The 16,510-nt window shown below is 31.9% G+C and overlaps 2 protein-coding genes across 2 annotated transcripts; one reads left to right on the forward strand and one right to left on the reverse strand.

The window, feature by feature from the left end:
- The first annotated feature begins 2,878 nt into the window (after positions 1-2,878).
- LOC143910418 (juvenile hormone esterase-like) lies at positions 2,879-5,246 on the forward strand. Its single transcript, XM_077428874.1, has 3 exons — positions 2,879-3,366; positions 3,442-4,733; positions 4,812-5,246. The coding sequence occupies exons 1-3, from the start codon at positions 2,890-2,892 to the stop codon at positions 4,978-4,980; spliced, it is 1,938 nt and encodes a 645-aa protein (XP_077285000.1). The 5' UTR covers positions 2,879-2,889; the 3' UTR covers positions 4,981-5,246.
- A 7,920-nt stretch (positions 5,247-13,166) lies between these two features.
- Positions 13,167-15,658, reverse strand: Gle1 (Gle1 RNA export mediator). Its single transcript, XM_077429142.1, has 3 exons — positions 15,561-15,658; positions 15,046-15,224; positions 13,167-14,966 (listed from the first exon to the last, which is right to left on the reverse strand). Exons 2-3 carry the CDS (start codon positions 15,212-15,214, stop codon positions 13,261-13,263), a joined length of 1,875 nt encoding a protein of 624 aa, XP_077285268.1. The 5' UTR covers positions 15,215-15,224; positions 15,561-15,658; the 3' UTR covers positions 13,167-13,260.
- Positions 15,659-16,510: the final 852 nt, after the last annotated feature.

Here is a 16,510-nt window from a genome sequence, read left to right on the forward strand (position 1 = left end):
TGTGAATAGTAATAATTCAACTTAATTTTTATTATAGAAACATGTTTACTTTGCTTGATTGGGGACCAAATTTACAATTGCTTTTATTTTGTCAATAATTTTTTAATTGTTACTTTACTAATGAAGATGTTCCTCTAATTATTTTACTATGTAAATTTGAAACAATAATTTTTTCAATACATATGTGCGCTAATGGTGCTACCGTTGCCATTCAAATGCTATTTAAGTCTTCCCAGATATGTATGTAGTATTTAAATCAATTTTCTTTCGACATTATACGCATTGATAGTATTGTATTATATTCATAAAATAACATACCTTCAAATCATGTGATGGAATCTCGTTTATATCGTCTTCCCGTTTTAATAGTCTTTGAGTATTAAAACATTAAAAGAAATATCGTAGCACTTGTAGTTCAGCCATCGTTTCATTTGAATCTCTTGAAATAATCTTTTTTGAATGTGTATTTTTGAGGAAAAAAGAACTATTTTATTCTCTTCGTTACATTCCAAATTGCATTCTGCAAATATCTCCATTAACTTTTACATGATATGATAGATTTTAACTATGCTCCTAGTGTTTGTATGAATCTATAACTAGTTTGTATCTTTTATAATTGTTCTCGTCTGTGTAAGACAAAAATTTAACAAAAAAATGTTTAATATTGTGTAACTTAAATTAAATACAAATTTTTAATGGATGTAAATGTGTCAAAAAAAATTCTTGTTAAGATAATGGTTTCCTATATCTCTATCTAATATTATTGTCTTAGTCAATATTGTGCTCTTTTGATTGTATTACATTTTAAAGCTTTGCAATTGGTTCCATTTACTCAATTTTTTATCTTGTGATATACATGACATAGTTTTAGTAACGATGCTGCATTTATTTTTTTTCTCGAGTCTCTTAATATGTGTAAAGCTTTATATTTTTTTATACCAATATTGATATTCATACTATTTAAATGTTTATGAATCTTACTTTTGTATTTGTCTTATTTATTGATGGTCTAGTTTTTAAAATACGAATAAAATTGATAATGTAATCGTGAGGCTATACATTTTACAATGGGTGAAAGCTAAGCACCTGATCACTATTTTTTTTCGTTTATTCGTTTAAAATTCACATTGACGTTATATTTTTCCTTTATGTATGTACTCTCTGGCATCGAAAATGACTATACAATATTGCTTGTAATATTTATTTATATTCTCTTTTTCTATATGAAATTTGTATATGACTTGTGTATGCAAATTTTCACACAAAATTCGAACAAAGTATGTATTAATCTTTCGGGTTTTAATCTGAGGAGTCTACTACAATTCTTGCATGTCTACGGTATTCGAAATGCTCATTTCAGTTACTGTTTTTGTTTACTGATTTATATTGCCTATTACACGTATTTAAATTATTTAACGGCAATTAAAAAATGATCAGTTCGCCATTTTGTAGCAGATTCTTCAATTTTTTTGTGATTTATTTATAAAGGATAAAATTGTTCTATTTACATGTATTTTATACATATGTTTACTCTCAAATTGCGCTACTATATTTTTTTTTGTATATGTATGTGCTCATTGTAACACTCTTGGTTTTTCATTTATTTTTTTTATAATGTTGACATCAAGGATTAGAACTTGTGGTTCCAATTGTTATTTCTAAAACACGTATCATAATAGCATAATTTTACCATTTATATTTTTATAAATATACTGTAATATTTTATTTACAATCGTTTTGTTTGTGGAATTTAAATTTTTATATGTATTATTTGTATATTGAATCACATGCATTAATTTATTTCTGTTTTGAAACAATGTGCAATTGTTTTTTATATATTTTACTTGTAGTCTTTTTAATATTTCTAGTACTTGTAATATTTTCTCGCATGATTTGGTAAAAATTACATTCCAACTGAGAATGTGCATTTATGGCCGTTTCTCATATTTTCAAACAATATATATCATATATTCACAATAGTCGGATTAAATGTATGTATAATTAATTTATAACAAATAAAAAAAAACAATTTTAGTGCAATATTTTTGTAACAAACTTTTACCTGAAATATAATTGCCAATGTTTTTACTATGATGGTTGTATATATAATTTATATTTATGTATTTACAAAATATATACATACTCTTTAAAATTATAATCGCTTCAATTAAAATTTTATGGTATGCATCTAAGTATATATTAATAATAAGGTTAGTTATATTATTTATTGAGATTATATTATAATGTTTCCTAATGTGTCTCCGCTTGAAAAACGATGATTTGTTAAATTATACGTATATTTATTCTTGTCTTTCTTCAGCCCATTGCGGAGGGATATGCATGAAACTCTTAATTCTATTCACTTCCTTACAAGATGGCTAACAGTCATCCGTATCACTCCGGAACAGGCCTTCAAGTCTGGGATATCTTCATTGCTAATGTTGCCTTATTGCTTGGATGTAACATGAATTATTTGTTATTTAATTTATACTAACATACACGAAAAAAGCTTGGAAAAATTAGATTTTTTAGTATAGATGATAAGACTAATATTTTATATTGAACCATCGTTTACATTTGTATGGGAAAGGGTACAATTACAATAAATATCCTTTTTGTAAAGTTTATCATTATTTTCATTCAATTTTTTTCCTGTTATATAAATTTTCCTTTAGAAATCATTTATTTTGAAACGTTTGGTTTTTTTAGTATTGATAAAATGGAAACATTTATTGACAAAAAACACTTCAATACTAAATGTTTTTTGATATACGATCTGTCACAACTGTTGTATATATTAACATAAATATTTTTTTCAAATCATTCTCCACCAGGTTCAACACATATATAAAATCAATTCACCAATCATAAGACAAGTTAGTTGACACAATGAGGTTGTACGGCTGTCTGTTGTTGTTAATACCAATTTGTACAGCAGATTATCATAAATCGTTGAGATTTAAAAGACAAAGTTCTACGAGAAGATTGTCATCTACAGTAAAGATATCGTTGCCATTGGTGAAGCACGATATAATTGGAGACCCTTCTAAATCAAATAACGTGAGTACTACAATTAATAACATTACTGTACCAGAAGTTAAATCGAGCAGCATTCAGCCTACGACAACAGCATCGCCAATAAACGTTTCACTAAGTCAAAAAATAGAAATTGACAGTCTTGATCAATATAGTTCGAAAGAAGAAAACAGAAGTCAGATAGATGACTCACCTTCTGAAAACCCTGAATTTTATACTCTGGTGGCCACTTCTTATGGTTTGGTGAAAGGAATAATCGTCCGTAATAATGTAGTAGATTATTATTCCTTCAGAGGTATACCTTATGCCGAGAAACCTGTCAGATTTCAGGTGAGTCACATTTAGTTCAAAGTTGAAGTCTTGCTGTAACGTTAGATTAATGCACATAAAATATATCATTGGCAGGCTCCGGTCCCTCCAAAGTCATGGAAAGGTGTAAAAGATTCGACGAAGGAAAACAAACCTTGTTTACAAAAGGACGATATTTTACGTGTCATCGGAGGAAGTGAAGATTGTTTGTATTTGAATGTGAACACCCCTACATTGGCAGATAAAAGACTCCCGGTCGTCGTCTGGATACATGGAGGAGCTTTTAAATTTGGAAGTGGCAGTACTACATCGTACGGACCAGAATATTTGATAAATGAAGGTCTCGTTGTAGTCAATGTTTATTACAGACTTGGCGTGTTTGGATTTTTATCAACTCGCACAGAGGAAGCTCCAGGTAATGCCGGATTGAAAGACGTGGTCGCTGCTTTAAAATGGTTGAAAATCAACATACACATGTTCGGAGGAGATACGAATAACATTTGCTTGTATGGAGTCAGCTCGGGGTCTTCGATGGTCGAGTATCTCACCATTTCGCCTATGGCTAAAGGATTATTCGAAAAAGCAATACAACACAGCGGCTCAGTTCTTAATCCATGGAGTTTCACCGCCGACCCGTTGACGAACGCGTTTAGTCTCGGATATCGATTGGGCTTCGAGGGTAAAAACATCAAGAATTTGGTCAACTTTTTGCAGAATGCAAATGGAATAGACATAGTAGCGGCTGCGGAGAAAATGGACAGTGATATAATTTCGCCTTATGGTTTACATTTTACACCCAGTGTTGAGCAGGGAGACGATGGTTTTCTGTTAGATTTCCCGGAACACATTCTCAAATCCGGAGATTACGCCCAAGTGCCAACGATGATTGGCTTCAATAATAATGAGGGTTTTAGTTTCATAAGAAAAGTTTTCAATGTGTCAGAATATATAACATCATACAACGATTTGATAGAGTATGTACTTCCTCCCGATATACTAATGTCCATTAAAAGACAGTCGACAAGAAATGAAATAATTGAAAAAACAAAACAATTTTATTTGAAAGGGGAATCGCTAAGCATAGAGACATTGCAAAATTATGTAGACTTGTTAGGAGACAGTGCGTACTTATACGCATCGTGCAAAACGATAAAAATCCGGTCTGAAGATTTAAGATCCCCAATGTACTGTTATGAATTTGCTTTGGGTGATGTGGAGCCAGGGAATCGTGATTCAGTAAACGACATACATTTAAATGGCGCTGCACATTCTGATGATGTTAGTTATGTATTTGGTTTGCCAATGAGGTTTATCATTGAAAGAAACGAAATTTCAAAAAATACCTCAATGAGACTCTTGAAATTGTTTTCAAATTTTTTCAAATATGGGTAAGTAGGATGATTTTTATTTTATATATTTATCAATATCAAAAATAAATCTTACTTACATACACATTTTAATTTTAGAAATCCTACTCCTTCAACATCAGAACTGTTACCGATAATTTTACCACAAGTAAGTAACAGTACAAAAATACCTTACCTCAGTATAACTGAAAATCTGGAAATGAAATACAACCCCTACAAAGAAAGATGCGATTTTTTTTCACAATTGTACTCATTAGGTACAGTTTGAGAAGATCTTAAAATACATGTTTTGTAAATATAAAGTGTAATGATATCAAATATATTGTACTATGCATATGTATTATACAATAGACTGTAATCTAATATATAATTTCAAAAGAGACTTTATATGTAAGGTTTGTTGGGAACATCGAAAACAAATCAAAGTTTCTATGATAACGATATCGACATAGTTGAATATATTTTTTTTTTCAATTCAAATAAATTTATTAAAAAAACAAATTAATGTTTACTATTAAATTGATTTGCAATGTTTAAGCTGTTTATATTACAAAAACCACTAGTATAACATAAAGGACCTTTTAACCTTGGCCATATTACATTTATCACCTGTCCGATGATTTGAAACGTATACTACTGTTGCGTAGAGGTGGGTTCAGCATCCAAATGAAAGGCCCAAGCCGCTTTACAGTATTAATTTAACGATTCAAAAGGTCTACACGGATCCACCGCTCACTCCAGAATAGTCTGATCTACCGTGTATACCTCCTTATAAAGGACAAGTTGCCCATCATAGCTTCCCCGATCCATTAATTTGTCTATTGTCTAGGCACTTAAAGGTCTACCCTGGCGAGTCTATTGTTTGACACATGCAATCGCCCAGGTCAGTGAGAACTCCAGCGTATCCTTTGTTTGGGCACTTACTGAGTCCCGTTAGCCTAATCTGGGGTCTCTATTGTTCACCCACGAATGCACTTAGGCGCTTGATACTCTCTCTCATGTTCCCACGTTACACTTTCTTTTTTATGTTTAATTTATACCAGAAAGGCCTGAAAGGTAACCCCAATGTGCCTTCCGGGCCAGAAACATTGTATACATATATGATACAAATATTATTAGTATTATAAAGTACATAAATACATATCAATTAACATCCACAGCAGCATTTTGTACAATTCGGCAAAATTCGAGATTACTGAAAAGTCGAGATTTTGCGAGAAAATGGGTAAATTGTCAATTTTTTGGAACCGCTTAAATGGAGATCAGATAATTTGGCAAACTATGATAGGAAACGATCGACCTGGAGTCACAAATCCAAGGTCTGGCCAGCAGAAACCAGTGGGATATGAACCCGTGACCACTCTGTTCAAAGCATTATATGCTAACCACTAGTCTATTCTGCTGGTTTTGCACATTAATCGATTAAAAAATATAGTCTCAACCGTGATTTATTGCTAGATTAAAATGTATTAAAGCGTTACATGTTTATAGCCGTCATAAGATTTTTCTAGTCTCACTTTTTACCCGAAAAATTTAACACCGCCGTAATATGCTGCATAAAATGTAAAATTACCTTGACTTAAAAACACAAAAGATATTAAAAAGCACCATTTAAATAAAATAATATAATATTATGAACGAAAATGTTCGACCTTTGATGCCAATAATCTATTTGAACGATGGCTATTATTATTGGAAGTTTTTTCATACATGAATACATAATACAAAATAAAAATTAAGTGTTTGTTTTTTTAGAATCTTTTTACTACGTTATACGTTTTTACTACGTCAAGCAAAAATATCGACCTTGATGCCTTGTAGAAAATGCACAAAGCTGCTTCGAACATTATTTTGTTGCTATTTTCGCATCGAAATTTAGTACGTACTGTGCTGAAACTTTCCTTCAGCTATTACTATTTAAATGGTCTGTCGAGATTGCACCACTGCCCAAAAATACTATTTCTATTATACAACTCAAACCATTCTCACATATGCCGATTGAATATACCGGCAGAATGTAAACGTAACAGTAAAAATAAAAAGACTGCTTTTCAAGGGTGAACGATTTTGTCACATGTGAGAGAGCATCTGAACTTGCTTGAAATAATTACAATTCAGTTAGCTGTTCCTCACCCTACCCCCCCATTCTGTATTCCAGTCTCAAATCACACACATTATAACATCATTTGCTATACTCAAGTAGACTACACTACAGTATGTCTATCATGAAACTTGTGAATTTGTGCTTACTAGTAGTGATCGCTGTCAAATGTATCGACGGCTCAAAATGGGTAAAATTACCTTCGATAAGAAAGAATTCAAATGTTGATAATATCACCCTGAGTTATGAAGACTTTGGTAGTGATGAAAATTTCGCCCGGTTTTCGGGTATTAACGACACAACCTACAAAATATTCAGTACTGAAAGTACGTTATTGAGTGACGATCGTATCATTTCTGATATAAAACAAGTGTCGAAAAACTTTTCATCGGTGAACTACGCTAACAAATCGAAAGCCACAAATGTGGCAAATAATATAAAAACTAGTTCAATTGGCAGCATTTTTGATTCAACAATAGCGTCTTCATTACTATCACAACTGCAAAAGAATTTATTTTCTAAAGTTCCAACGGCTTTACAAGAAAAGGCACTGTTTCTCAAGAATATTCATGATAATATACTTATCCATATTGGTATGTTTTAAAAATGTAGTTGAAAATTATATTTTATATATATGTATATTTTAAAAGATGTAACCTGTTATCTGTAGATGAAAAATTCAATTCATTGTGGGCGAACTCTGGTGGAGCAGAAGGTCGCGGTTTTAAAGAAAATGATCATCATTTGGACTTTCCGTCGGCAGAGAGCGCTTTGATGACCATAAGTTTTTTAACCTTTGCTGTTTACCTCATAAAGTTGATTCTGGTAATATTTATATTTATTTATTGAAAAATCAACACATGTATAAATGCACAAAAATAAAGAATAAATGTAACATAATAACATCTGAGCCCAATTATATATCTTTTCAAATTACATAAAATGATACATAGAGACAAACAAATAAAAAGAAAAGAATAAAAACTAAAACATTACTAAATAGAACAGTGCATAACTAAATATAAAGTGATATAATATTGGATAAAGATTATATAATAGAAATAGAAATGGATCAATCAATCAAGATTCTCCTGATGGCAGTCCTGAATTGATGCAATGAAATACCGAATAGATCAACGTCATTCAGCTCCCCGTTAAACATACGATAAACACGCTGTAGATAGGAATATTTTAGGGAATTGGTTTTGAAAGGATTAATTGAAAAGAGGGTCTAGTATACCTAACTGAGAATCTGAAACCAACCTTACTCAGTAGATCGGGACTATCAAGGAAACCATTTAGGAGTTTAAAAAGGAATGTAGCATCAGTGAGTCGTCGTCTGACAGAAATATTGTTAAAGGATAGGAGTTTTAAAATATCGAGAACAGTATGGGCAAACGGTAGCGTAGGAATTCGATAAATCTTAGTTGGACTTTTTCAATACAATTAATATAATTATACATACATTACTTCACTCAAAAATCTAATATGTACTCGAAGAACTAACCAATTGACGTTTTATGTTTCAGCAAGTAATCAACATATTAAAAACGAAAAAAATGATGGTAACACCCATGATGACTTCAGCGGGAAGAGATTTTACAAAGTACAATAGTAATATAAATTTTCACGATGACATGAACATGCAAATAGTACGGCTCATGAAATCTTTTGATTCTTACTAAACATCGAATTCAATAATTCCAAATTTACTGTCCGCTTATTGTGTGGAATATATTTGGAAGGTAAATACACTATTTTTTACCTGTACTGCTATTTCTACGTATATAAATACTGTGTTATGATTCCATGAAGGCGTGTTTGACTATTTCATTTGAGCAAACTTTATTTTACGTTGTTTTACCCGGCTTCGCTCAGTATTTGTAATATAAACAGCTTAAACATTGCGAATCTAATAGTATATATTCATTTGTTTTTTTATTAAATTTATTTGAATCGAAAAAAAATATATATTGAATCGTTATAGAAACTACGACTTGTTTTCAAATCGCAACCAAAAAAAAGTCTCTTTCGAAATTATATATTAGATATCGCACTCTATTAGTGACCAATAATAGTAATACTAATAATTGACACTTTCTTCGAGGTAAGTTTATCAGTGGCAATCATGTTTCATTATTAAAAGTCGATCATTGATGTAAACAGTGGCGTAGCTACCATTGCGCGGAGTGATGCAAAGCATCATGGCCCATGCTCCACAATGGCTCAAATTTTTTAACACTCAATATGAAAAAAATATTTTTTTCTATCTAAATATATCGAATATTGTAACAGAACAGAACAGAAAATGACAAAATACTTTCTCACGTATTCCAACAAAAGACAAGTAAATATGTATCATATTTTATGCCATATATAAGTTAAGCTGCGTATGACACAAACGTCGAAATATCATTAATTAAACGTCATTCTGATGAGTTAGCATCCGATTACAGATTCAACAGTGAATAACTATTCAGACTAAATGTATTTTATAACATTATTAACTAGGTAAACGGTCAACTTAAAAGTCGCTTTCAAGAAATGCAGTCAGTGTAAAACTATGTCAGTTTTCTTGAACCTCGCAAATATTATGATTCATCATAATTTGAAGCTGAAAGGGTCTGTTGGGCCTGACGGTGTGCCCCCTGACGTATTAAAGGCATGCTGTAATTCGCTCTTAGAGCCTCTTCAGTTTATTTTTAACCTTATTCTGGGTTCTGGTAATTATCCTGAAAAATGGAAATTATCTAGAGTCATTCCCATTCATAAAAGTGGCTCTAAAAATGAGGTTGAAAATTACAGACTTATTGCTATCATCTCGGCTATTCCCAAAATTTTCGATAATATCCTTCACCGTTTGATTCTTTTGCAGTTCAAAAGATTGTTGTGTGATGAGCAGCATGGTTTTTCACCATGTCGTTCCACTACCACTAATCTTGCCTGCTTTTCATATTATACCATGTCTAAAGTTGACCGTGGACAACAAGTTGATGTAGCCTACTTTGACTTTCGAAAAGCATTTGATCTTGTCAACAATGACGCTCTTATGATCAGATTAGCTGAAGTGGGCTTTTCTCCACGTCTTCTTAAACTCTTTGCTTCTTATCTTAGTGATAGGAAGCAATTTGTTAGATATGGTATTTATGAATCTCCTTCATTTTTTACGCGATCTGGTGTAACTCAGGGGTCCACCTTAGGCCCTTTACTATTTACAATAGTCATTAATAACCTCCCAAAAGTACTACGCAATGCTTCATGTCTCTTGTTTGCTGACGACGTTAAACTATTATTTGCTGTTAAGGATGAGAGGCAAGCCTCTCTCCTTCAAGCTGATATTAACGCTGTTTTAGAGTTCAGTTCCAGTTTAGGGCTTGAACTGAATACTAGTAAATGTGCTATTATGAGTTATGGACGTGCGAATTCGCTCTATTGTCACGGATATTCCATTGGATCCGTATTGTTGAAGCGCGTGGAATCAATGGTCGACTTGGGTATCACTTTTGATCCTCAATTCACCTTTCACAACCACATCAAGACAATCGCTGACGTTTCCTTTCGTCGACTTGGATTTGTCTTGAGATATGCTAGATTATTCTCCAACCCCTTGTCTTCTCGCTTGCTTTTCAACTCGCTTGTTAGAAGTAAGCTAGAGTATAATGCAATTGTGTGGAATCCGCATGAAGCAAACTACTCTCTTATTATAGAAAAAGTGCAAAAAGCATTTCTTCGTTTTCTTTATAAGAAAGAGTATGGGTACTACCCATATCTCTATCCTACTCCTTTCCTTTTGGGCATGCTTGGGTATAATTCCCTTGAACTTCGGAGAAACTTCTCGTTAATTCGTTTCGTTCTCCAGCTATTGCGTGGTAATACGTCATGCCCGTTGTTGCTGGAACAGTTGGGACTTTATGTCCCTAATAATTATGTGCGTGGTAGACATCATCATTTAATGGTTGTACCTGCTGCTCGCACAGTTCTTTTTCGAATGGCTCCTATTCCAAGAGCTATTCGACTTCTCAATGAAATCGTTGCTGCTGTCCCTGAATGTGATATTTTCCACCTTGGGGAGCGTAGATTGTCGGATATTATCTTAACATATTTATCTGGTAACCTGCGCTCATCATTACTTTCTTAATTTGAATGTGATGAATGAGTGGAATCTTAACCTACTCTCTTCCATTTGGACCTCGCTGTGATTTTATTTTTTATTCATATTTTGTTTTATTTTATTTTATTTTTTCTTTCTCTTTTGTACATTTTTATATACTATTTTAATTTTGCTCAGTGTAAACAAAGAATGGGATTTATGGATTTTATTTTTAATTTTTACACTTTTATTTTTTTTTTCTCTCTGAATGAGGTATTATTTTCCTTTTGTTACTTTTTTTTATTATTTTATTTTACCATGTTTTCTGCTTTTGCTTTTTTCCTTTATTTACAGTATACTTGTTTTTATATCTTTTTCAAATTGTGGCGCATTAGGTTCTTCCTGTAATGCCACAATGGTCCAAAACTATTAAATAAATAAATAAATAATTAAAATATTTTAGAAAATTGTTTAAAATTAAGGAAAAAATATCCAGAAGTTTTCTCAGATCAATTTGATGACTAGTTCATTTAAGTAATTTCATTATTGAAAAACGATTTCACTGAAAACATGACCATAAAACAATTTTCATAATTACTTACAAGAAAATATAGTTGTTTGGAAAGTGAATTTTCGGATGCTTATGTCGTGTTTATGCTATTTTTTACTTTACCAATAACAGTGGCGAGTATTGAAAGATCTTTCAGTAAATTAAAAATTATTAAAAACAACGAAAGAAACTCTATCAGACAATCAAGACAAAATAATCTTGCATTGTTCGCCATTGAAAATAAATAAGCGGCAAAATTAGAAATTAAAAATTTAATTAGTGATTATGAAAGCAAGAAAGAAAAATTCAAATTGGTGAGATTATTTCTATAATATTTTATTATTTGCTCTATTATATGAATATTTATTATGTAAAATATGTACATAAACTTATTTCATTTCGTATAAAAAAAAATATCAAGCCCTTGCGTAATATTTGCATCAGGGCCCAAAATTTCTAGCTACGCCACTGGATGTAAATTTCGCAAAACATATACATATGTGCATCAAAAATAAAAATGAAAGAAACGTGTATTATAAAAATAAATTATTTATTAACAATGTAAATTTGTATTTCTAAAAAACATGTCAAAATAGAAATCGATTACATATATGCATCACAATTCAATACACATAAAATTAATACATATTGCATGAAGTCATAATCTAATTATATATGTAGAAAGATGATTACTGGAGTAGGATATGGCCTTTTAAATATTTAAAATATTTTAATCTGGAATATATTGATTTGGCAAATTAAATTCATTCTTAGCCATTTCTCATCTTATAATAAAATATACATGGATTATAATTAAGTACAATTTTACCCATTCATTATTTTTATCAAAAAGTAACAATGGGTAAAACACTATTAAAAAAAACCAATATTTTATTATCATTGTTAAGAATATTTAATAAAATGAATGTCTGGCCGAATCAGTCAGTATTCCAATAGGATATTTCTGGTCTTAGCTCTAATGATTACAAGTAAAGGTTTATTCACACTATCCAACAGTTCATGGATACAGCACCTCACGTAAACGACAGTCTCTATTCATACAGCAATGCACTTTCAAGTTTTGGCCGAGTGCAAGGCAAAATCGGCTTACATATACTCGACGATACAGCGCAAGCAATATTGTCACAATATGAAGTTTCTGAAAATATTCATATGCGCATGCGTACTTTCGTTAGTGCGCGTACACTCGCTACTATGACATCACGTTGTGCGTGAATACATTTAAACTGGTTTTGCTCGATACATTATGGTGACATGTACTGCTGTTTAGTATGAATATATATTGTCGGCTATTGCTGTTACATTTACGCCACGCTTAGACATGAATGTGTCCAAATTAAATGTACCGAATAATAGTTTTCGTACTGCTGGTTACCGGTACATGCTGTGCTCATACGAATGGATATTAATATGTAATGAGACAAATACTTTCATCGATACTTTGGATTTATTTAATCAAAACTAAATTTTAGATAGCAAAATATAATGTAGTCTTAGAAAATTTCTTTCATGTAGTAAATATTAAGCTGACAGGTAAATGCCATAATTTTGTGAACAAATAAATCTCGCAATTACATATGTAATGAAAATGCATTTTTATAATACAAACATAAAAGTTAATTTTTAAATCATAAATTTAAAAAACATTTCATGTACATATATTATAATAAATAAAAAAAAAAACATTTTCTTAGATATTATTCAATTATTTTTAGTTTTGAATAAATAAATTTCAAGCCATCACTAAAACAAATTGTTTTGAATAAAATATGTCATGTGGAATTTATTACCAAACATATTCGGAAAGAATGCCCACTGGTGGAGATAAATGATTATTTTTCTCTAAATTTTGGACGAAAACATCTAAACGAGTTTTTGGTCCTCCATTGTCAATTTTTCCTAATTCATTCATATAGTCCGTGATTAAGTATTTCAAAATCTTATTAAACTGTTTTTTATAATATTTCAAAAAGTCCGATCCACATATCGTCAAAAAATCACACAAAAGTGTGGCACTCAGATCGATCTCTGGATTTAAGTTCACGAAGGCTGCCATCCACTGCCAAGCGTGCGACAAATCATGGGGATGCGGTGCTTTAATGCAATTCGGCATCTTCGTAACCCATATCGCAGCATATAATTTATAAATACCCGACACCCTTTTCAAAAACTGATCTTGCTTCTCTATAACCCCTTCGTCGTTGTACCTATAACCTCTCATTTTGTAAAATTCCTCGTCAGTCTGGCCAGCGACCTGCGGCATCATCACGGGGATCAAGTACGGGCAATTCTCATAAAAATATGCACACAACAATTTGCCAAAATCTGGAAAGTAGGCCCACAGACCCACGGCGACGGAAGCTATCGGAAACGCAGCTTCTGGATGACTCGAGACTAGCAATTCGCCTTGTCGTACAATTTTGCGAGCTAATAGATCTGTGCAGTAAGCTTTGCCTTGTGGGTGTTGTGCTGCAGTTATATACGCATCGCCAACTAAAACTTTATTCCCGTTGAGGAGATCCAACAATTTTTGGAATTTGTCTTTAATGTGTGGACCGCTTAGTGAAGAAATAGCGTTCACCGGAGTGTTGACCGCTTTTTGACAGTCAAATTTAAATTTTTTCAAGGACGGATCCTCTAAAAGGTTTCTGTATCTTTCTTTATAATTGGATAAAAATTCTTTTAATTCAAAGTCTTTTTGTAATGATCTTTCACTGTAGTACTGAGACAGTTTTGGCGCTTTTTTAACCACGGCTACAGTCTCAGTTGGATATGCGGGTAAAGGAGTTATATTTTCAATAGCCTTTACCGTTTCTTGCTTTTCAATAACCGGAATTGTTTTTAATTCAGATTCTCTTTGGGCAATTTTTGCTCGTATTGTGTTTTTAATATTTTTTAATTCCGTTTCTAACGATGCAGCCATATTTATATCTCTAGCACTAACATTTCCGATTTGACAGTTTTCAAAAATAATATTGTTCGATGAGAGTATGTTAAAAACCGTAGTTTCATATTCAACATATATCTCAATGCCTATTGATTTATTGGAACATATTAAGTCAGTTATTTCCTGGTAATGTTCACGTATTTGGGAATTACTACTTTCCAAGGTATCTAATAACTTTGTACGTTCTCTATCTAATAATTCTTTCATTCTTTCAGAATGCGCTCGACACTCACGATCTAATTTTTCTTGTTCAATCTTAGCAATTTCATCGTCAGCAGCCCACTCTTGTAAAATTCTCATTTCTAAATTGCGACGCTCTTGGGCTCGTTTTTCGTTCTCTAATTCGAGTTGGTGTCGGAGTTCGTTCATTATTTCTTCCCGTTTTGCAACCATACTTCTTTGCATATTATTACAAAGATTTTTGATAGCCTGCTTCCTTTGATCTTCGCGATCATGCAAAAGTCTATTGTAAGTATAGACACCAGACTCTGTAGTCACCATTTCGTCTTTCCAGATATTTCCATTTTTTGGACTCTTTTGTGGATCTACAAATGAATGATTATTATTTACAATACGGATGAAGTTATCGCGTCATACTATGTTTATATGTAATTTTTAGAATACCTTTATTGGTAGGTGGTGACTTCTTAACATCATTGTTGGATATGGAAGGTTCCGATCCTATCGCAGTGTCTTTTATATAAGGGGTCACTTGCAAGGCATTAGTCAAAGCAGACACCCTTACATTGTGGAATTCATGGTCAATTTTGAGAAACCCTCGTATGTGTGCCATATTTTCACATCTGTGAATACCATAAATAATCAATATGACAAAATATTGAGAAGTAATCAATAGTCCAAGCTAACAACTAATACTCAATTTCTTAGGAGTTTCCAAAATGAGTCTTAATAGCAAATTCACTAAATTAAATTTATTAATAAAAAAATTGTATCATTAGACAATGAAAAATAAATACTCTAATATAAAAAAAAATAAAGAAACCAATATATTTATCGAATGTGGAAACTTTTAGGTTATGTTTCTATTATTAATTTATTACATGATTATAATTTATAGTTGTATTTCTAAATATATAAAAAGTGTATTTCAAATTAAATAGTTAAGAAAACAGGCATACTAATAAATGATTGCAGTAATAATCATACACCCAACAAATAAAACCCCGAAAGAAACCATCAAACGCTTCTGGCGCGCTGACAGAGACCGAAACAGTTCAAAATTCGAGCATTAGCTTTTATTTATGAATTAAAGTAAACGGACTATTCCGCAAAAAGTGACCTCGCGCAAGTGGGAAGCTTTCGATTGATGGAATTTTGGGCACCCGATGTTACGTGATTGAGATTTTAGTGACTTACAAGAGATCGCTTTTTGCGGGATAATCACCGAACCATGAATTAAGTTTATATTGGACTAGTGGTTTTACCCGGCTTCACTCGGTATTTGTAATATGAATCGCTTGAAAATGAGTAATGTAAAAGTAAACATTTCATTAAATTGATTTGAATAGTTTTATTTTATATAAATTTATTTGAATACGCATTTGTTTTTTATTAAATTGACTCACGAACAAACATATATACTGTCTTTATCGAAATTATATGTATACCAGAATCCGGTGCCTGTGCCCTCAGCGCCTTCACCCCCGGGGACTTCGAATCCTTTGAATCGAAAAAAATCGAACGTGTTGTCTACGAACTAACGAACGAAGGTTACATATATGCAAAGTCTCTTTCGAAATTATATATTGGATTTTCATAGCTTTTCATAGATTTTTAACGGTAAACGGGCAAAAAAGTATGCAATTATCTAATATTATATATGGTAAACGTACTATTACTCACATTGCAATCTCGTACATAACAATCGATGCCATGAAAATCGCGAATATGGAATTTTCTTGAAGGATGGAATTTTCAGGTGCCAGATGTTCCATGATCGAGATTTTAGTGACATGTGCGAGATCACTTTGTAGGGAATAATCACTGAATCCCTCCATTTTAAGGCCTTGCACTTATCGTTCAATAACGCTCTGTATATAAAAATTTCCTACATCGTACTATAGGAATA

This window comes from Arctopsyche grandis, chromosome 4, assembly GCF_051622035.1.
Source record: "Arctopsyche grandis isolate Sample6627 chromosome 4, ASM5162203v2, whole genome shotgun sequence".
NCBI lineage: Eukaryota > Metazoa > Arthropoda > Insecta > Trichoptera > Hydropsychidae > Arctopsyche > Arctopsyche grandis.

Bases quoted from the DNA above. Each gene is read 5' to 3' on its own strand.
- LOC143910418 (XM_077428874.1), top strand. From the start codon at position 2,890: ATGAGGTTGTACGGCTGTCTGTTGTTGTTAATACCAATTTGTACAGCA. The intron at 3,367-3,441 runs GTGAGTCACATT...TATCATTGGCAG, and splicing joins AGAAACCTGTCAGATTTCAG to GCTCCGGTCCCTCCAAAGTC. The intron at 4,734-4,811 runs GTAAGTAGGATG...TTTTAATTTTAG, and splicing joins TCAAATTTTTTCAAATATGG to AAATCCTACTCCTTCAACAT.
- Gle1 (XM_077429142.1), bottom strand. From the start codon at position 15,214: ATGGCACACATACGAGGGTTTCTCAAAATTGACCATGAATTCCACAAT. The intron at 14,967-15,045 runs GTATTCTAAAAA...ATTCATTTGTAG, and splicing joins GTCACCACCTACCAATAAAG to ATCCACAAAAGAGTCCAAAA.